At 41.3% G+C, this 22,791-nt stretch overlaps 1 protein-coding gene across 2 annotated transcripts; it reads right to left on the bottom strand.

The window, feature by feature from the left end:
• Window positions 1-3,436: 3,436 nt before the first annotated feature.
• On the bottom strand, window positions 3,437-5,084 carry POU4F2 (POU class 4 homeobox 2). 2 transcript variants are annotated; one of them, XM_006872280.1, is made up of 3 exons: window positions 4,992-5,078; window positions 4,816-4,853; window positions 3,437-4,388 (listed from the first exon to the last, which is right to left on the bottom strand). In XM_006872280.1, exons 1-3 carry the CDS (start codon window positions 5,076-5,078, stop codon window positions 3,437-3,439), a joined length of 1,077 nt encoding a protein of 358 aa, XP_006872342.1. The 2 variants fall into 2 exon arrangements, with proteins under 2 accessions (XP_006872342.1, XP_006872341.1); XM_006872279.1 differs by having other exon boundaries at window positions 3,437-4,378; window positions 4,812-5,084.
• Window positions 5,085-22,791: the final 17,707 nt, after the last annotated feature.

Here is a 22,791-nt window from a genome sequence, read left to right as displayed (position 1 = left end):
AATATAATTTTAATTTCTACTACTTTGCAGAATGTCTATCTTCATTTAAGGATCTAATATTTGTAAAAAGACACTAATAAACCTGTCTTTATTCCTATAAACAAACTCTACTTTCTCTTAATAGACATACCTTAGTTCCTAGTAACACATTTATGAAGGGTAAGGTATTACTGGTCAACAAATCTATTACACATTCTGTTTAGGTCATTCATTTCCCCACTCTGGAATAAGTGAACAAGCCAAAATTCTCTAGGCTGAAACTGCTTGGACAAAGGTGGAATCCCATAGTTGCTATCCGTGGTGCTGAAATCGGAACCCAACATAGAGATATGGGAGGCTGACTGAAAGATTTTGGGGAGGGAAAAAAAAAAGGACGAAAGGATTTCCAGAATGTGGGAATAAAACTAAACCATCAATATCACTATACCTGAGTGCACAATTCTTTCTTTGAAATCTCTATGAGTTTTAACTATTTACTCTATTTCATTATTATCTTAGAAGACACATAATTTTGTTTCTTTAGGCATTTTCCTTGCTTCAATTGTATAAAAAAGCACATACTTCCACTCTTCTTTCATCCAACTTTCACAACTCTTTTCGTTATATCATTATCACTATTCCAGTAACACTTAATCCCATCTTGAATCACCATAGTAATTTGCATTGACTCACGGATTAGTTAGGAACCTAGCCACATTCCTCAGCTAAGAGCCATCCCAAGACAGTTGCATGCCACAGAGGTCGAAGCTCAGTTTATCAAAATTACTTCTAGAGTATGACCTAGGTCCTTCCTCTTGTTTGATCTTTATGCTAGTATGATGTTTTCAACAATAATAATATAAATATCTAAACCAAAGCCTTCATTTTAAAACTTTGAAACCCTTAATATGTTGCTTAACTGTTGTAGGGAATATGAAAACTCTTAAAATAGGTTAAGGAAATCTCTTTAGACTACAGTCAGAAAAAGGAAAGTCTATGTGTCAAATTGAGAATATTTTATTTGTCCCAAGCCACCCATTAGACTGACTTTCACCAACTTTAGTGTCTAGGTGATTCAAAGAAGGGGACAAATATGTGTTTCTTCTAACCATTCAGAATCTCCTTCTCATCCTCACTATACCTTATACAAGAATTGAGTTTCCCTAAAGGTTATGAGAACTGTGTGGGGAGGAGAAAGAGGAGAGGATCTTCCTAATCCAAATGCTTCCTTTTCTGGTTTGAGGTTTTACAGCAGTGGTGGCTGACTGAGAACCATCATGGGCCAGTCTTTAGGCCCCAACCAGGACACCTTACTTCCATAACCTGGGCTTAGAGTTTTGACACACTCAGTTTCCCAAAGCTGATAAAAAGTATGCTTCCTTTTACCCATAGGAGACAGAAAGGAATAGATAAAACTGTTTCTATCCAACACCCCAGTTCACAGATTCTCTCCTTTGCAGTTCTGAAGAATTCATTCCAAGGGAGGTATCTGAAGACAAGTACATATTCAAACAGAAAAGCAAAGCATTCTGGGAGATGTGCTCCAGCTTTTGAAAGTCTGTTATAAACCATGTTCATTTATACTTTCCTAAAGAAACACCCTTTAGTCAGTTCAAACTGGATACTAATAGCAACCAGCTCTTAATAAAGCATTAAAATGTGCTTCTAAGAACTTGCCCACCACCAAACTAAGTCCCACTTAAATGATTAAACAACATCACATTTTTAAAGCCATTTAATTGTAATAGCACATTTTCATGAAAAAAGCAGCATACTTTGCCAATAAAACATTAAAATCATTTCTTCAATGAAAGACAATCAAACACCAAAAACAACTTAATACATTACCATTGTAAATAAACCATCTATTAACAAAAACAAGAAACGAGGTCATATACAGAACTGAAGACTTCAGAGAACCTCAAACAGAACAGCAATACAACAAAGTTTGTAAGAATATATCTATATGTGCATCATTTTGAATGAGATATTTACAATAGATAAGGTACCAGCCATTGTGTACCTAATATTTTTTTCCAAAAGTATTCTACCAAACATTGTGAATTTACAAGCAGTGCACCATCTTTCTTATCATTCAAGTTAGTTTTCTACAAAACTCCAAAAGGGAAAAACAAAAGATTCTTGTGAATGTTAAAGTATATCAAACAAAGCAATTGAAAATTGGAAGGTTGAAATATTTTGGTAAAATCTTAGGCTCTTGAATGGCAAACACCAAATGGCAAATGCACCCAAAGGTAGAAAATGACGAATTATAGGACTATTGTCATGTTTCCAACTGCTTCTCTCCCAATAGAGATGTGTGCATGTGTGTAAGGATGGGTGAGAAAGTGTGTATGTAGTGGGGACAATGTGGGAATCCCCATTAAATATGTAACGAAGTAAACAATACTTGAGACAGTGAATTAGGTCTGCACCAATAAGACGTTCATTACTGAGTGTTGACTCACAAACCAGAACATTACCAGTAAAAACAAAGATATAACAGTCTTCATTCAAAGTGATAATATACAAATGGGCCAAAAGGAACCCAGTGTAAGAGAAAATTTGTAAAAATTCAGGAAACTCGTCAAACATAATTTTTCTGAAGTTCAGTAACCATACATATGCCCCATATTTTAAGATTAAAGAAGTTTAATTAGAATGTGCACAAAATTAAGTTGCTAGAGAGATAAATTAATAATTTACAGAGGGTTGTTCGGCAATAATCTAATAATAGCTATGAAGATCAGTGAACACAGCAGGCGCAATTCCTTTCTTAAGCATTAACACTTCAGAGAAGGAAAACAGGGCTAAGAACCACAATAAAAATATATATATATTTATATATGTATGTATATCATATACAGTGTAAATGCAGAAAATCTGCCATCTTTTTTAAAATTCAAAATACTTTAGAGATGTCTCTTTTATCACATTAAGCATCAACTCTAGTTTAAAGTTTCAGTTCTGAATCAATTTCTATTTCTGAAAAATAGCTGCAAAGTGTACTTTTAAACTTGAACAAGGGTGATGTCTTTAAGAATAAAAACAAATCTTACTTGATCATTCTTGGGGCCTTTTAAAAAGCTGTATCGTCTGCCTTCCTGCAAACAGCCAGCTCCAGGCTCCCTCTGAAGAAGCCAAGATGTCTTTTCCCGGTGGGGTTGAGAAGGATAACTTCCCTACAACTAGCTCAAAAGCTAGTGGTTTTTTTTGTTTGTTTGTTTTGCTTTGTTTTTGTGGGGGTTCCCCCCCCTTTCAGAAACCTTGTCACATTTTGGCTGCGCTCGGGCGGATGCTCACTCGTTCTCTTCCTCTCCAACCCTCAACTTTCTCTGGATTCACATTTTCCGGAATTGTTCCTGGTCGCCAAAAATGGAAAGGAAAAAGGCAGGAGAGAGAGGGAGGGAAAAGAAAGGACGCGGAGGGGCCAGTCCCTGGAGAGGTCCAGGATCTCCTAAATGCCTGCAGAATATTTCATCCTTTTTTGTTTCTGCCTTTGGTTGCAGAACCAGACGCGCACCACGTTTTTCTTAAGGTCCAGTTTCTCTGCTATCGCAGCGATTTTCTCGGAGGAGGGCCGCGGCTGGATGGCAAAGTAGGCTTCAAGCGAACGTTTTTCTGGCGCAGCAATGGACGTGCGCTTGCGCTTTTTCTCTGCGCCGTTGAAGAGCTCCGGTTTGGTGAGCTTCTCGCGGTGGGACTTCTCGGCCTCCTCGAGCCACGCCTGCAGGATGGGTTTGAGAGCGATCATGTTATTGTGGGACAGTGTAAGGGACTCGAACCTACAGATGGTACTCTGACTAAGCGAGCCCACGCCGGGGATCTTGAGGTTAGCCAGCGCAGATCCCACGTCGGCCTGGGTCACCCCAAGCTTGATGCGTCGCTGCTTGAACCGCTCTGCGAACGCCTCCAGGTCCCGCGGGTCGGCATCCACGTCGCTCATGCAGCCCATGTGCGAGGGCAACCCGTGAGCGTGGGCCATGCTGAGGGCTGCTTGGTGCATGGGGTTCATGGTGGCCATGTGCGGCGCGTGGGCCGGTGTGGACACTACGGCGCCGTCGGGGCCCGCCATGGCGCCCAGGGCCAGCCCGGGGCTCAGGTGCTCCAACAGCTCACCCTCGAGTGCCTGGTGCGGTTGCTGGTGGTGATGGTGGTGATGGTGATGGTGGTGGTGTGTGCCCGCCAGCGCGGACGGGTGCGAGATGGGCACCGAAGATGAGGAAGCTGCTGATGTGCACGGGATGGTGTTCATCGTGTGGTAGGTGGCGTCCGGCTTGAAGGGGCTGTGGTGAGGCGGATGGTGGTGATGGCTCTTGCTTTGGGAGACGATGTCCACGGCCGCCAGAGCCTCGGCGCGGGCCAGCAGACTCTCATCCAGCCCGCCGAATATATTGCTCTGCAATTGCAAGTAAAAGGCACACATTACGCTCAGCAGGGAATTGTGCGTGCTCTCCCGGAAGCTCCGGCCTGGCGCTTGACACCGCTGCAGCTCCTACAACATTCCCAGTACGTTAAAATTATAATAGTAATAATAATCCTGAAAATTGGAGGTGAGAAGAGGAGGGAAGCCACGGAGAGAAGCCGAGAGTGCTGGAGGAGGAGGAAAGTGAGCCCACAGATACAAACACAACACAACACGCGCACAAGCAACATCCCAGGTCATAAAAATTAATATGAAAGGCAAGACCCACTGAATACATAAGAGGGAGAGGGGGGAAATTGGTTGGAGGTGTGGGATGATTTGCTGTGCAGACATGAAAAAAACATCAAGCAGATAAAGGGGGCTGTCAAAATGTGCCTTTAAGCGGTGATTATGCAGAAATACGCACCGGTGGGGTGGGAAGACACGCTCTCCGCATCGCCTCGGAGCCCCCGCTGCCACCGCTGCTCCCGCTGCTACTGACGCTGCTGCTCCGGCCGCCGCCGCCGCCGCCACTGCCGCCAGCATTGCTGGAGCTGTTAGGGGAGCTGGCCGAGGGCGCCGCGGGCGCAGAGGAGCCGGGAGAGGCACTGTGAAGTGCCGAGTACTTGGGCTCCACGTGCAGGCTGCCGCCGTGCGGCATGCTGAATGCCTGCTTACTGTTAAGCGACATCATCATCATCTTCCCGACTGCCCGCGCGCTTGTCCAAAGCGCACCGGCACCCGCTGACAAGACCCTCTGGAGAAACACGCGACGGGAGCCTAAGCTGAGAAGGGCTAAGCGAAGTTGCGCTTACTCGCCGCAGCTTCCCGACTGTGCGCGCCAAGCCCCGGCTGTGCGCTTCTCGGCTGCCTCTGGTGTTGGTATGAGCTGATGCCCTCTTTAGTTTGGCTCTGGTTGCAGACCTCACCGCCCTAAACTGCCCTGTGCCTCGCGGCCGCCGTGTTATAATCCCCTCTCCCCGCTCCTACCCCCACGCCCCCCGCCCTCCTCCCTCCCTCCGGTGCGCCTACTCCCTCCCCTGCCAGGAAGCGCCGCTCCTACCGGGTTTCTCCAGTCGCCCCTTCTCCCTCTTGGATTTCCCCAGGCTTCAATCCCTTCTGCACTCTCGGCCCCCGCCTACCGCTTCCCCGCCGCGCCCCCAGTCTCCCCTCCTCACCCCCGCCCACGCTCTGATGTGTGGCCCCTCCCTGGCGCCCCGCTGCTCCCACTTACACTGGCGCTCAACCCCACCCAACCTTCCAGGTTCTCTCTCCAGCAGCCTGGCACTTCCAACCTAAGTGGCCAGTATTCCGTCCCTCTCGCTTCTTCTGCCCAGTCCTAGTCTCTCCAAGAAAAGAAACTCCCATGTAAAGTTGTGATCCAAACCAGCCTGGGACAGGTTTTTTCTTAGACTACTTGGAGAGTCTATTACCTACCTGGTGTCCTCCTCCCCCTCCTTCTGCTTCCCGCTTATTTCCAGCTCCCACCCTCCAATTTGGCTTGCCCCTCCCAGCAGCTCCAGTGACCCTGATCCTAAGCTTCTGTCAATTGCGAAAAGCACGGACGCTGAAGCCCAACCGCTCTTCCACGTTGCTCTACACGCCCAGCCTAATACGCGCGGCAGTTGGCTTTCGGTTCCGCCCCCCCTCGGACTGTCGGGTGTCGCGTGCCTGAGAGACATAGGGTCGACGAGACTGCGGGGCTTTCTCTCACTCGATTTCTAGCAGCTCTCAGCGGATTGGACAGCCGCAGAGCCCGCTCGGGTCGCCTTTGCGCATGCGACTCCTCCCCCCTGAATAACCCACACACACTCACACTCACTTCTCTCACCCCCTTTTCTCTTCTTCTAGATCCTGCTCCTCCAACTCCTCCTCTACTTCTTCCTGTACTTCTCAATATCCAGTACAGAGTGTGAGTTGGATCTTGGGCGGATCCACTGGCAAACCTTGACACGAGACTTATTATTCCTCATTAGCCACAATCAAAGGGGGAAGGGGCAACTAACTAACAGTGGGAGGGGAGAAGGCCAGAGATCACAGAGCGCATGTGCTGCAGAATATCATTCCCCCCTCCAATACACACACACACAAACATGGGGGTGAAGAGGGTTGGCACAAGCCACACTTTATTTCCACAGTTCAGAGAGCGCCTATTTTTAGCTCACACTTTGCTTGCACTTTTGTCCCAGTGCGGGGCACTTTTCTTACAAGTGAACACAGCACTCTGCAAAAGAATGACAATCTCTTCTACACACACGCACCTCTTCCCCACTCTGGTTTTTTCTCTACATCCCGTGGTGTTGGGGGCTGATCAGTCTCCTTCTCAGAGTGCGGATGGAGCGGGACAAGACTAGTGTGAGAAAGCCCGCGACCTGGACGCAAGAGTCTTCGCTTAGCCGGAACGGGACGGAGTGGCCGGGCGCAGGTGCAGGCATGGCGTCTGGGGAAGGAGAGCAGGTGCGGAAGCAGGAGGCAAGCCTGAGAGGTTCTGGCACACTCTGGGACAAAAACCGAACAACAAGAGTGGCAAAGGGGAACCCTAGAGTGGTCAACGCCCTGGCCGCGAGTTGGGGAGTGTCGTGTTCTCCATCCCTGTCCTCAAGGATAGCGGGTTCAAGTTAGGAGGGCAATGTCCTAGGAAGTCTCCTCTGTGTGTGGGACGGGGGGGTGGGGGGGTGGGATGGGAGGGGGAAGAAGCCACAGGCTCTATCCATGGTCCTTAACCCAATTGCGCTTTCTTGCACTGCTCCCGGGCTTGCCTTTCTCTTGCCCTGTTTGGAAGGAAAATAATAAATGATAGCAGCTGAAAGGGAATCCTATGAGCAGTATCCCCGAATGTGAGTATGAAGAAGTCTGGACACGAAGCTGGAAGAGGGGGCTGTTGACATGTGGCTTGTGCTGGCCGCTTTAAGTAAGTGCTTAGGTGTTTAATTTGTACCGCAACAACAGCCCAGCTAATTTTCAAGGAAATAAAAAAAAATAAAAATGACAATGTACAGCTCTCACTGTCTCAAGCTTCAAGAAATGAAATAAATCAAAGTTAAAAGCTTGAGTATCATTTAATTATACTGCGAATAGCGCTTTGAAAGAAGTAGAACAACATCTCTAAACAAATTATGACTGGGCCAGGAAGGAATTATTAGATTGAAATTTCATTTAGACTCGGGAGACACCGTGCTTCACCGTGTAATCTGCTATGCCTCATCTGATTTGTATGCTTAATTCAGCTTGACGAATTTATTAGTTTTCATAACAGTGAAAAAATTGAGCAGCACTATGGGCTAATGCATTGTATGTACTATAAATTGTATGCCATCGTGAAAAGGCTGAATGAAGTCTATAGAAATATTTTATTGATGTCAGTAGAGGAAGGAAGATTTCCTTGCAAGCCTTCAAGAGATCCAAACCAAACTCCACTGCCACTGTGTCTCGCTGGTCTATTAACATATCGTCATACTAATTAGACTACTTCAGCAGTGATATAATTTCAAACTTCAAATTATGCCCTAATTAACAAGGGTTGTCCAATTTGCTTAATCTTCCAAAGCCTTTGGATGGTCTAATTAGTATAAACTGTTGAGCATCTCTGAAGCCACGTAAAAAATCATAAAAATATTTTGGGTATGTTTTCTATCATTATTGTATTGGACCAGCAGGCCAAATGGAGAGTGGAGGAAAAAAAATAACAGTAAATCAAATGTCTTCTCCTCTTACCTAGTTCCTCCAGATTATAATATCAAGTGAATTACAAGAAAAACTTTTGGGTATTGCACTTCCTAACTAGTGTGATTATGTGTATAAATAAAGGCATAAAAATATCAAGGAGACAAACCACATGGGGAAAAAAAATCTTCTCTTTCATTAGGTGCCTAATTAGATGTAAACTGGAAAGCAACCCTGAGGAGTTTCCCAAGCATTATTGTGGCAGCAGCCTGCTGAACTTGGATTGGAAAATCAAATATTTGGGGTGTTTTAAACACTCACTTTCCCCTCCCCCTTCATTGAGCTTAATTACGTGTAATAGTTGTTTTAATGTAGGTTGTCACCTGGGAGTATTGAGAAATGCATATCGTTAATGTGAGTTAATCTTGATTTTAATAGTAACTGACAACTGATCTCCAAAATGCTAAACACTTGTCACCACTTCATATGACAAATAAGGTAGCATAATAAATTTATGAAATAAAGAGGGCACTGTTAAAATAACTGAACAAACTTTGTTTGATATTGAATTTATTGACTAAAACTATTTCAAACAAGGGAACTCCCAAAAGAATGTTTTCTTGATGACTAAAATTTAGGTGTAATTAAATTAATTTTAATGTAGCTTTTTAATCTCTCATCTCTGTAATAGTCCTAGTACCGGACAAGAAAAAGGAAGCCTTTGTATTCTAATAATCAAGCTGCTAAAGTAATATGCAGTTGTAGAGTAATCCAAGAGTTTATTTGCCTATTAGTCCCTTCACACTGGAAAACACATACATTTTTAGAAATCAAGTCACAGAGCTAAAATTCTCTTTTTCCCAATCAAAGTGAAAAATGAACAGTATTGCCTGCATTGCATTCGAAGGAAAATGCAGTTCTTCCTTCATCACCAGCACTTGCCATTCTGCAATCTCTCCTTCCATGGGTATCCAGAATACCAACGTCCTTATGGTGATATCAATAAAATCCATTTCAGTTTTGCCCACAGGCAATGCTGAAAAGTGCTCCAGCAAGTGTGGAAACCACTCTCAGAGTAAGGAAGACGTCTGTTCCCCAGGGTAGGGGCCATCTAAACTCAATGGGTGGAAGAGAATGGTCCAGTACCCACAGCCTACTTCACATGACCTTAATATAAATTTCCATGCTCAAACACCTATGTGCATGGGTGCCTGTGCATAGTTACAAACCTCCTTGGTAAACTGAAAACAGAAAAGTGAGCATTTTTAAAGCAAAGAAATTGAAGCACAGTTTAACTCTCTGACTACACAGGATGTGCTTTTCTTCTCATCAAGCCTCTTTGAGGATAGTTCTTTCCCATCCACTTCCAGAAAGGGACAGATGTGACCAGCTGCCCTCTGAGTTAAGAGGAATCATTGGTAGCTCTACCAGTGTTGGTGCCCTGACTGTGATGTCTGTCCAGCAGGTGCCCCCCATCCTGAAATCAGCCCATGCCTGCAGCCATCCTAAGGGGGAAAAATTACTGTCTCCTTCCCTGTTTCTGGGTCCTAATTTCTGATTAAAATTTTAAGGAGTGCATTCATATTTTACCGGACCTAATGTGTTGTATTAAAATTTAATCTATTAAGGGAAGTGTGATTTCTTTGTATTTCAAACACAGAATGGAGTTGGACTGCAAGAAAAATTCCATAAAGATCAGCTCTGATCTATTTGCATTCTATTTCAATCTTTCTGTCAACAGGGTTTGGGGAAGACAAGATGAGAAGTAGAAATTACCCATCCCGTCTTCAGGTTATAGAGGTTTCACAGAGATCAGTTAACTGCTCTAGATTCTGAACAGAAGGGCCCCCCTCATCCTCCATAGACTCTGTGGCTTGGTACGGAAGTTGGAAGTGGGGTGGGGGCAGGGATTATCATCCCCAAGACTTCCATAATGCAGAAAATAAGAGGAAAGAGGGAATTATCTCCAAAAGGTCATCTTCTGGGATCCCAGGAAGCTTGCAGCAAAACCAAGTACAAAAACTGTGAAGAATGTGGGGACTTCTGAGCTAATTAAGTCCTGAGAATGTTGTTGTTAAGTACTTTCCGGTGATTCCGACTCATAGCGAGCTTGTATAAGGTTTCCAAGGAATTTGAACCACCAACCTTGCAATTCAAACAGACCTTGCAGTCCAGTGTTTATCCTACAGCGCCACACCAGGATATTCAAAGAGGGATGGGTACATTTTACTCAAACATCTTTCCAAGCACGACCTTTGTGTTTGTCTCTAACTTCCCCATGAGCCCCCCTCCCGCAACTGTACTCTCCTAGAGGTTAGAAAGAGACCCTCTTTTGCCCAAGGATGCCATGCACTCTTTAAACCTCCTCTCAGTGCCTTCCTGGATAACTCTCTCTCACTCTCAGATTTTCAGTGCAAGCAGTCTGCAGAAATCTCTGCATCTAGCAGTTTCCAGGTTGGTCTATATGCAAGTCCAGGATCGCAATCTCCCGCTCTTGTCACCAGGGAGGGACAGGGCTAAAGGGGTCGGAGACAAGCGGCTACTGATGCTTCCGCAGACGCGCTCAGACACTTGGGGATAGAAAGATACACCCACTTCAGCGAAGGGCCTGCAGTCGCCGAACTGGTCTCTTGGCTCTCTCTCTCTCTGGGTCGTTTTGGATGGAAGAAAGCGTCTGGGCACGACTCATAGATTGGGGGTGGGATGAGGAAAGCCCGTCGAGGGTTTTCCTCATCCTGGTGGTACGAAGAGAACAGTGCTCAGTTTCAAAGAAAGCAGAATAGAAGGAGAGGGATGCGGGGGCGCCGCCTTCGCCTTCGGGGACTTCTGGACACCTTCACATCCTGGGGGGTTTTGTTGAAGCAGAGTGTGGCCAGGAACCCACCTGAGGAGACGGCTAACTGAACCCACTAGAGTAAAGTCAATTTTACGAGCAAATACAACAGACTCTAAGAAATTATAATCTGCACAAGGGAAAGAGTAAATCTTCCATATCCAACTCCGCACTCTCCCGAGCGCGAGGACGCGAATTGATACATTTACTCACAGACGCACTCACACAGAGAGACATTCACACACGCACGCACGCAGACACACAAGTGCTAATACCCTGAAACGCGCGCGGGCGCGTGTCTCCCCTCCCTATCCAGTGTGCCATTCCGGATAGGGAGGCAGTGAGGTAGTGTTGATCTCTATCTCCTGGATGGTCCACTAGCAGACACCGAGCTGTGTCTACTTGCCCTAGTGAAACTGTTGTTTTTCATAGCCGTAGATTTCCTTGGTCTGTGTATTTACCTTTTCCCAAAGTTAAGTCCAGTCACGAAATCAAACTTAAAGCATTGGAACAATCAATGACGACTTTTGCAATTCGTGGCGCCCTGCGCTTCCTGGAACGAAAATAAATGCAAGAGATCGAAACTTAATTACTTGAAAGAAATCCAGAAATCCCTCTGCATAATTTATCCAGTCATTTTTAGTAGCATTTGTGTTCGGTGCAGTGTGTGTTAACGGTATACTTCTTGATAACATCTAGGTCCCTTAGTCGGTTTCTTGATGGTGACTGCCACTACCTAGAAAATCGCTCTTCACTAGGTTTCCCATCTCTCCTCACACATCTAGTAACCATTTCTGTTCAGAAGTCACCATCTGTAACGATAGAAGAAATCCCTGGGGCTATGTGTTGTGTGTATTTAAAAAATAAAAAATCTCACCCATTCTCTCATCTTTTTCTTTTTGCTGACAAGGGCTATTATTTGAATTTGTATTAGTTGCTTATTACTAGATCTGAAACCAGGCCTCTTAGAAAATACAAGCTAGGACTATTTCTCTGAGGGAATAATGCACCATCAAAAAGTGCCATTTGGCTGGTGATGGAAAAATTGATTAAAAGGTGGATCTTTTTTTCATCTCTCCAGGGAAGTTCCCCACCCCACCCCACACAAATGTCATTATCTTCCTAAGGCATGGTACTAGAGTATTACTTCTGATTAAACTACTATTCAAGGTACTTAGCTGGACCACAAACCCTGGGCATTAGTTTCTTCTGTTATCTGTTCCTTTCTAACTTACTCATTTTTCTCTCTCTCTTGCTTATAGTCCTATTAGTTTTTAACTGATTGAGAATGTTCCTATCTACATCACTTGGGGATAGTAAATATAATAGGTGCTCCCCCATTCAGCTTAAAGATCAAATGACAAAGATACTGTGACTCTAGCATTGGGCACTATTGGGAATTGAGGAATTCAATGATGACTAATGCTATGGTGGTTAGATTTGTACAATAAATTCAGTCCCTGGATTTATTAGCATGGTGAGGGTGAGTGCAGAAAGGCTTGCTTTCTCATAGACATCTCATAGAATCTGAAGTAATGTTATGAAAGAATGAAAAATACATTGGGGAACAGCTTGGAAACTGAAGTACATTTTGATTTAACTTACATTAACAGAACTGTAATGTAAAAGTGAAAGGATCTAACAAAACCATTAATAATTAAAAAATAATTACAGATAGTCTATCCTTACTATTCATAACCACTCAACACTTTAGACAAAGAAAACGGAATACTCTTAATGGGAACGAGATGTGACCAGACTGCTAATAAGAAGTTAACCAGGGACTGTACATTTGTCAAAAGAGACGAGTTTCCTCATTTCCTCCATCTGCATGTTTTTATTCTGTCAGAGTTTGCTTGGACCTTCATCTTTCATTAGCATATACACTGGGTATCACAGTGTGGATGCAATGGAAGTCTTTTCAGCAATACTACAGATCTTATCAAGTTCTGAAGATCAAGGGTACCAGATGACTTGTCTGTTAACCAGCCTCATTGACAAATATTTTGTTGGAATCATTTCAACAGTAACAGGTAGGTAAAAGATACAATGATCAAGGGCCTGGGCAATGTTTTGTCCTGTTATACATAAGGTTGCTATGAGCAACAACAAGTAACAACAACAACAAAGACATAAATGATCCAATAATAGACTTTGGTTGAAAAACCTTTATCCTGCAACCATTTCACAAACCAATGACCTTTAAAGATAACAGTTTGTTCCCTGTGCCTATTTGTAAGCACTTAATTTTTTTTTTTTAAAGATGAGTCATCCTTCTATGATTCATTGTCATCCTTTTTGTTGTATGCCTCACCAAATGAGCTGTGCTCCAGTTTATTTTTGTAAATGTGTTCATGTATATTTTTGTTACCTAAATTATATTTTTATTTTCTTTCCTGTGTTTATTTTCCCATGTCCAAAGTCTTTAGAGCAATTTTCTACACAAAATCATACAGTAAAGTTTTACTCATGCACTAAACCTTTAAAAGTGTGTTAGAAAAACAATACAATGAATTCATTCTGATGTGCACTGCATATTCTGGCTTTATTTTGTTTGAGAGACACATGGGACTACCCCTAGAGTGCTCTGTTGATGTTTGGTGGTAGTAGGAGGAAATCAAAGCAGCCTGTCAGAAAGCAAACTTCAGGGCCTCTTTTCATAGATAAAGGGAAATCTTACAAAAGGAAAGATTTGCAGACATACAACTGGAATGCAATGAAGTCATGGCTGAGGCATCTGCTGGGACGCCACCAGGAAGTGGAGAACTACATCCCATGTCAAATCTTATGCATCTGAAGGATCTGAAGCCTCCTTCCCTCCTTCCTTCCTTCCTTCCTCATCCCCAGATGAATTCAAAACAAAACAGAGTGCCTTTTGTAGGAAAAGGAAAAACCTAGAGAGAAATGCTAATAAGTTGATTGCAAAGATTATGAAAATTCTTAGATGTGTAAGTATGAATTGGATGCAAGAATACTGCTAGGTATGCGGGCATCCACTCTGGTTTTTGTTGTTGTTGTTGTTGTTGTTGTTGTTGTTGTTATTTTTTTAATGCAGGGGAAGGACAGTAGAACAAAAACAACAAGCTTATCTCTAAATTTATTACTTGGTGAAATTTCACATGTAGCCATTGATTTACATGTAAATGTCATAATCTACAGAAATGTTTGAGTCAACATCAGCAGCATAATTTTTGGAATGAAACATGTGTGCTGTTATTTCTCCACTCCTTTCTTTCCTTCACATGGATATGTAGATCACTAGATATAATTTAACTAACATGTGCTCTGTTAGATACTGTGTCTTTATACTCTAATTTTTTTTATATACATGCTAGGCATCAACTTGCTCTAGCATTATGACAAGCAAACATTTGAAAACATTAAGAGCTGTTCTCCTAAAAACATAAATGTAATATACTTGGTCATGCTATGTACCCACCCATTGCATCTTGCCATTGGCTTTGACATGGACAAGGCCAAAATATGCTCATCTAGCAAGTTCCTATTCTCATAATTTATTGCTCTCTTGGCCTCTACTGAGTACTTATCTAGTCTGAAGCTCATGATCAGCCATTTCTAGTTTGCTTACCAGACCCTGAAATCTCTGCACCTTATCCTTTCCTATGTCAAACTCTGTTTTCCTCTCTTATACTCATGGACTGCTGATTTAAATGCAGAAAGTAAACAGATAGATTACTTTCTCTTTAAGTTGTAGTTTATATATATTCATGCTCTTTATCTTGATTAAGATAAAGAGCAGCTTGGCACTCAGCATCCCATCCAACCTCCTTCTAGTGTGCCTTCCTGTACTGCATAGTCTAAAAAGAGCAACTATATCTGTTGAACTCTTAGTACTCACAGACTAGGTGTGATTAAGAAGCAGAAATGTAGGTTATTTATTCCAAGCCGGTATGACTCTAAGATGAGCGGTGCTTCCTTAGAGTCTATAGTTGTGTGCCAGTAAGATAGCATATTCCTGAACTCTGTAGTTTCACTGGTGTCTTCCTTGTTCTCTTCCTTCCTAACTGTGGCAGATTTACCAGCTTTCCTGACAAGATAGTTCTGTAGTGTGGTTCTGAGAATGCAGCCTAGAGTGTGCTACTTCTGTCTTTCCAACTAATCCTAAGTATCCCTCTACCTGCGTTAAATTTCTTTATGCTTAAAATAGATAAAGTGGTTTCTGTTACATGCAGCTAAAGCCTGGCTGATACTCCAGCATTCCTTGATTTGCTCCATTGCTCAATAATCCTGATGCTCACTCTTAACTGACTCTTCATCTCATTCCCTACAGAATCTATTGCAAATATTTTTCGTGTCTGCTATAATTACTTTAGTATACAATCTCACCTACAGTTCATTAAGAAAATATTTAACAGCCTATGTTTACACTTTCTACTGATACTTAATGATTTTTTTCCTGAATATTCACCAAACATTCTTTGATTTTCCCCTCCCCGCACCTGTGATCTGTTATCTTCTCACCTCCTTCAGAACAGTCTTAATCAATTTTACATTTTCTTGAATCTTCAATTTCTCTTCTCCAGTCTATCTCTTCCTATCTTAAAGATTTATTCAAGATGCCATGACCATTTTTAAAAGGACAAAAAAACAAAAGCTCAACCCTTAAACTTTTTTCCCTCCAATGTCTCTTTTCCTATCAATAAAATGTTTTGGAAATGGTAGCTACCATCACTGTTTTAATCTTCTCACTATCCAATCACTCCCTCACTGCTAGCAAGATTGCAGTTATCTTTTCACTCTACTGAAAGGCTTCCATCAGAGTAGCAATGCATTTTGAGTTTATACATTCTGTGGTACTTTTTCTAAAAGCATGAATTTCATGCTGTAACAGACTCAGACTTGGCATTTTGTGCTGCCTCTATCCTTTATTAACCTGATAACTTTGGGCATGAAACTAGTACCAGTACCAGCACCATAAAGTCATCAATTGACATCAAGTCAATTTCAACTCATGGTGACGTGTGTGTTAGTAGAACTGTGCTCTCTAGGGAATTCAATGCCAGATCTTTAAGTAGATGTCTTACTTATATAGTGCTGCTATAACAGAAATACCAAAACTGGGTTGCTTTTGTTGCTGTTGTTAGGTGCCATTGAGTCATTACCAACTCATAGCGACCCTATGCACAACAGAACAAAATACAGAATGAAATCCTGGGCCAACTTCACAATTGTTGCCACACTTGAGCCCACTGATGCTGCCAGTTTGCCAATCCATCTCACTGAGGTCTTCCTCTTTTTCTCTGACCCTCCACCTTACCAAACACAATACCTTTCTCCAGCGATTGGTCCCTCCTGACAATATGTCCAAAGTATGAGAGAGGACGTTCAATGAATGATTGTAGTCGTTTCTGTATTACCTTTAGTAAAACTTTACTTGCATGGGATATCAAAGAGATTGTCCGATGATATCTGCATTCCATTGGGTCACCTCTCTTTGGACTGGGCACAAATACATATCTCTTCCAATCAGCTAGCCAGATAGTTGTCTTCCAAATTTCCTGGCAGAGATGAGTGAGTGTCTTCTGTGCCGCCTCACTTTCTTGAAAGATTTCAGTTTTTAGTCCATCAATTCTTGGTGCCTTGTTCTTTGCCAATTCCTTCAATGAGCCTTGGACTTCCTCCTTCAGTATCGTTGGCTCTTGATCATATACTACCTCTTGAAACCATTTCCTTTTGGTACAATGACTCTGTGTATTCCTTCCATTTTCTCTTGATGCTTTCTGCATCATTCAATAACTTGCCTAGTGAATCTTTCAATAATGAAAGTCAAGGCTTGAATTTTTCCTTCAGTACCCACAGCTTGATAAATGCTGATCGTGTTCTTCCTTTTTGGTTTTCTGATTCCAGATCTTTGCACATTTTGTTGTAATATTTGGCTTTATCTTCTCGAGCTGATCTTTGAAATTTTCTGTTCAGCTCTTGGACCTCCTCATTTCTTCCATTTGCTTTAGCATCTCTACGCTGGAGAGCAAGTTTCAGTGTCTCTTCTGACATCCATTTTTACCTTTTCCTTCTTTCTGTATTCTCAATGAATTTTTGCTTTCTTCCTGTATGATGTCATCCCACAACTCTTCTGGTCTTCTGTCTTTAGTGTTTCATGTATCAAATCTGTTCTTCGGATAATCTCTGAATTCAGGTGGAATATATTCAAGGTCATATTTTGGCTCTCATGGACTTGTTTTCATTTTCTTCAGCTTCAGTTTGAATATGCATATGAGCAACTGATGGTCTGTTCCACTGTCTGTCCCTGGCCTTGTTTTGACTGATGATAGGGAGCTTTTCCATTGTCTCTTTCCACAGATGTAGTCAATTTGATTTCTATGTATTCCATCTGGCAAGATCCAAGTGTATAGTCATTTCTTATGCTGTCTAAAGAAGGTATTTGATATGAACAAATCATTAGTTTTTCAGAATTCTATCATGCTATCTCCAGCATCATTTCTATTACCAAGGCCATATTTTCCAACTACTGATCCTTCCTCTTTGCTCTCAACCTTTGCATTCCAATCACCGCTAATGATCAATACATCTTGATTGCATGTATAATCAATTTCAGATCGAAGAAGTTGGTGGAATTCTTCTATTTCATCCTCACTGGTTATAGTGGTTGGTGCATAAATTTGAATAATAGTGACATTAACTGGGCTTCCCTGTAGGCGCATGGGAGGTGATGAGTCCAAATTCAGAGTGCTAGGTCAGAAAAATGTCCTTGTCTCTTTTCAGCATCTGATGCCCAGCATCCCTTTGAGATCTCCATATCTTGGCATCAATCTTTTCCTGAAAGTCCCCAGGTTCAACACTTCACTGTCACCTCTTCTCTCTTGGTGATAGTCAGTCCTTCCTTCTCTGTTCACTTCTCTTGTCTTTTATCTTTTATAAGATAAAATGTGCTGCAGGTCACATCCTCAAGGAAGCTTTCTTTCAGTTGGTCTGTTACTCACAGCAGATCTCATCATGAGAGTGATCATTTCATATTAGATCTCATCATGGGGCAATATGACATCTTACCTACTAATTTGCTAAGAATTGTAGCCCAGTCAAGTTGACACAAAACTTTAACTATGCTAGTTAAAACAATGAGGTACCACTTTAAATGATCATTTTTGTAAATATTGGAATGTTAGATAACATCATTGTAGGCCAGAAACTATAACATGATGTGAATAGAGGTATAGTTATTTGTATGGTGATTCTGAAAGTGAATTGGCAGCCATAGCAAATATGATCATGCAAACATTCATTGTTCTAGCAATCTCAATTCTGTGTTATACCCCAGAGCAATTTTCTACAAGTCTGAGGATGTTGCTGTCAGTGTTGTTTATAATAGCAGAGACGTAGAGGTAGCATATAGAAGCAATGAGTCTTCTGGCAGTTCAAAAAGATCTTATAATGTTGAGTGAAAATTAGCTGCTTAATACAACGTCACTTACATACATGCATGCAGAAAACATCTATGCATCTTTTCAAAAAGACATCCACATCAGCACATCCAAGAGCATATTCAATTCATTAGAACAAGTGCCACTGGCTGGTAGGAATGTAACTTGGAAATATATTTATTAAAATATACCAAGGACCTTAACAGAGTTTATTTCCTCCAATGAATCCTATTTGTAGAAATCTCTCCTATGGAAACAATAAAAATGCTCACAATTATGTATTACAGTGTTGCTTATAATAGTGAAAATTGGAGCTAATTTAAGTTTCCAGGAATAGATAGATGACTGGAATAATCCAAATATCCAACAACAGAAGAATTGCTAACTACTAGAAATTGTTTACTTGCAGTACAGTCAGCCTGTTGTTAAGTGGCATTCAGCCATTAAAATCATGTTTTCAGAGAATATTTAATGACACAAGATAGTATATTATTTAAGGAAAAACAAACAGGATATAAAACATTATGATTCTTTTTATTCAAAAGAAGTATATAGATGCATAAAAAAACTGGACTCTTTCTTATTTGAATGCTTGGAAACCCTATACATGTCACTATGAGTCAGAACCAACTCAATGGCACTTAACAGCAACAATTGTGAGATATTTTAATTTTCTTCTTTTCCTCTTATTAATATCAGAATCGTACATATGTAGATTTAGACATAGATAGAGCTGCCTTTTTCCCAGGCTGCACACTTTTGCATATAAGATTCATTGCATCTCTTATTATTTCAAGTACTGTAACTGTGTTATCCATCAACCAGACCATCAGCTGAATTCATTCACTATCACTAGCTACAGTGAATATTTATAGGTTGGAAATTGTATTTAATTGACATAAGAAGAATATATTTTGCCACCTGAGCTTTATGCTATGCCTCTAGAATATGGAAGAGTTTACAGGTTCATGGAGAGGAACAGGCTTGATTGTTGCCACACACTTAGCTGGAGCTTCTACAGAGCAACCCTCTAAATATGGAGTAATTCATTTCAAATGCAATTTATATGAGTCCTCCTTGCTGAGAACTAGATCAGATGCTCCTCAAGTAACCAAATGAGTGACAAGAAGCAGTATTAGGTACAGGTGGTCATTTTACTCCTTTCCTTTCAAATACTATATATTATCAGGCTTCTTATTTTCACTCTTGTAAGAATTTTATTATGGAAAAAACTTGCTATTAAGAAACTTAAAATAGCATCCACCGTTTCAGAAGTAGGGCCATTATACCCTCTGCACTGAATTCCTTCCATGTTGGATATAATTGCAGAACTTTTGTAATCTAGCTGTTTTTAATTGAAAAGGTAATAAACAATTATGATTGGGTTTCTTCTCAAGATAGTGTGGTAATTTCAACCTCTGACCACCCATTGTCTTCAAATCCACGGCCAACTTAGATAAAATATAAAAATGTCCCAGAGTGGCATGATGAGGAAGAAAGGTTGATTATTCCATTCCTGGTGGGTGCTGTGGGTTAATGCCCTGGACTGCAAAGTTAGTTTGAACCGCAATATCAGTGGTTCAAGCTCACCAGCTGCTCCTCAGAAACCCTACACTGGGTCACTATTGGTCAGAATCAACTGGACAGCACTTAGCTACAACAGCCTGTCCATTACTTTAAGGAAACAGAACAGTTGCATAGACAATAATTCTTGCCTTTCCAAATTAAACACTCAGGATTTTGCATCTACTAGTATCCATATCCAAGGAGCTCTGGTCGCATAGTGGTTGCAAGTTAAGCTGCTAACCTCAAGGTCAGCAGTTCAACACTACCAGCCATTCCACAGAAGAAAGATGAGGCTTTCTGCTCCCATAAAGATTTACAGCCTCGGAAACCCTATGCAAGGTTGCTATGAGTCAGAACCGACTCCACGGCACACTACCATCAGTTTCCAGGAGGGTAGTTTCTGCTTTTTGATTAGAGAACTTAATTTTAACTAAGATTTAATTTTAGTTGAAATTTGATTTCATTACTATGCAGGTGAACTAATTTTTTTTAATGTTAATCACTTGATAAACAAGTATTTACTCAGTGCCTACTATATACTAGGATTCCTAGTATAGCGCTGGATGGCTAACCACAAGGTCACAATACAAATTCACCAGTCACTTCTCAGAAACCCTATACAGGGTTGCTATGAGTAGGAACTGACTCAAGGGCACTTAATAACAACAATATAAACTAGACATGATAGTAGGTGTTGGATTCTAGCTTAGGAGATAAAAATATTCCTGTTCTACTGTGAAGAAAGAAAGCCAAAAAGGAATAACACGCTCAGCATTTCTCAAGTTGAAAGAACTGAAGAAAAAATTCGAGTCTCAACTTGAAATATTGAAGGATTATATTGGCAAAATATTGAATGATGCAGAAATTATCAAAAGAAGATGGAAGGAATACACAGTCACTGTAACAAAATAAATGGTCAATATTCAACCACTTCAAGAGGCAGCATAGGATCAAGAACCAATGGCACTGAAGGAAGAAGTCCAAGCTACGCTGAAGACAATGGCAAAAAATAAGACTCCAGGAATTGACAGAAAATAAATTGAAACCTTTCAACCAACTGATGCAGCACTAGAGGTGCTCACTTATCTATGTCAAGAAATTTGGAAGACAGCTGCTACCTGGCTAACCAGTTGGAATAGATTAATATTTGTGCTCAATCCAAAGAGAGATGCCCCAATGGACTGCAGAAATCATCAGTGTCATTAATATCACATGAAATTAAAAGTATGTTGAAGATAATTAAAAAATGGTTGCAACAATACATCAACAGAGAACCCCCAGAAATTCAAGCTGGATTCAATAGAGAATGGCAAACTAGGGATATCATTGCTAATGTCAGATGGATCCTGGCTGAAAGCAAAGAATATCAGAAAGATGTTTACTTGTGCTTTATTGACTATGCAAAGGGGCTTTCAACGGTGTGGATTATGGTAAACTGTGAGTAACATTGGGACGAATGGGTATTCCAAAACACTTCAATGTGCTAATGAGGAACCTGTACACAGAACAAGAGGCAGTAGTTAAACAGGACAAATGGGTACTGAATGGTTTAAATGCTTTAAAATTTTAAATGGTTTAAAATCAGGAAAGGTGAGTGCCAGGGTTGTATTTTTTCACTGTACTTACTCAAGCTGTAGGCTGAGCAAATAATCTGAGAGGTTGGATTATATGAAGAAGGACTTGGCATCAACATTGGAGGAAGACTCATTACCAAGGATGGATCATCTGCACGCCAATATGCAGATGATCCACCCTTGCTTGCTGCAAGTGAAGAGGACTTAAAATACTAATGAACATCAAAGAACACAGTCTTCAGTATGGGTTGCACCTTAGTGTAAAGAAAACAAAAATCTTCATAAATAGACCAATATATAACAAAATGTTAAATGGAGAAAAGTTGTCAATGACTTAATTTTTCTTAGACTCACAACCAACACTTATGGAAACAACAGTCAATAAATCAAATGACGTATTCCATTACATAAGTTTGCTACATAAAATCTCTTTAAAGTGCTGGTGAACAAAGAAGTCAGTTTGAAGACTGAAGTGTGCCTGACCCAAGCCACAGTATTTTCAATCACCTCACATGCATGTGAAAGTTGGATGATGAATAAAAAAGACAGTAGGAGATTCAATGCATTTGAATTATGGTGTTGGGGAAGAATATTAAAAGTACCATGGACTATTAGAATAAAACAAATTTGTGTTGGGAGAAGTACAGCCAGAATGCACCTTAGAAGCCAGAATGGTGAGACTTTGTCCCTTGTACTTTGGACACGTTAGGGAAGGACCAGTCTCTAGAGTAGAACATCATGCTTGGTAAAATGGAGAGCCAAGGAAAAAGAGGAAGGCCTCCGACGAGATGGAATGACACAGTGACAGCAGCATTGGGCTCAAACGTAAGAACACTGTGAGGATTGTACAGGACCAGGCAGTTTTTCATTCTGTTGAAAACTGTTTTCACTACAAGTTGGAACTGAATCAATGGAACCTAACTACAACAGTGAAGATAGTCTGTTGAGTTGGTGTGAGAAAGGCATACTCCTAAAGAAGCATTCATCTTTACTGAGTGGCACCTAAACAGAGAAAGCCATAATCTCACACCTTGGCTGAATACTTGGCAAAACTTCAGATTGGCAGGCTCCAACAGAAAGGAATTTTTAGGTTTTCCTGAAGATAGATGGGATGCTTGAACATAAAACTAGTTACTTCTTTTTATCTGATCATTTCAGAAAGTGGGAAAGTTGCTAGAAGAACCCACAAGAGCAGTAAGAAAAAGGAAGAAAATGATGAGGATCTTTCCTACCTCCAGTTATCTGGCAGTCTGAAGGCAGAAAAAGGAAATGTAGATAAATCTGCCGCACAAGATCTTTTTAGAGTTGAAGAACAAAGACATCAGTTTGAGGACTAAGGTGTGTCTGATTCAAGCCATAGTATTTTCAATA

This window comes from Chrysochloris asiatica, unplaced genomic scaffold, assembly GCF_000296735.1.
Source record: "Chrysochloris asiatica unplaced genomic scaffold, ChrAsi1.0 scaffold00190, whole genome shotgun sequence".
NCBI lineage: Eukaryota > Metazoa > Chordata > Mammalia > Afrosoricida > Chrysochloridae > Chrysochloris > Chrysochloris asiatica.
The sequence above is the reverse complement of the archived record's forward strand: the minus strand, read 5'-3'. Positions and strand labels throughout refer to the sequence as shown.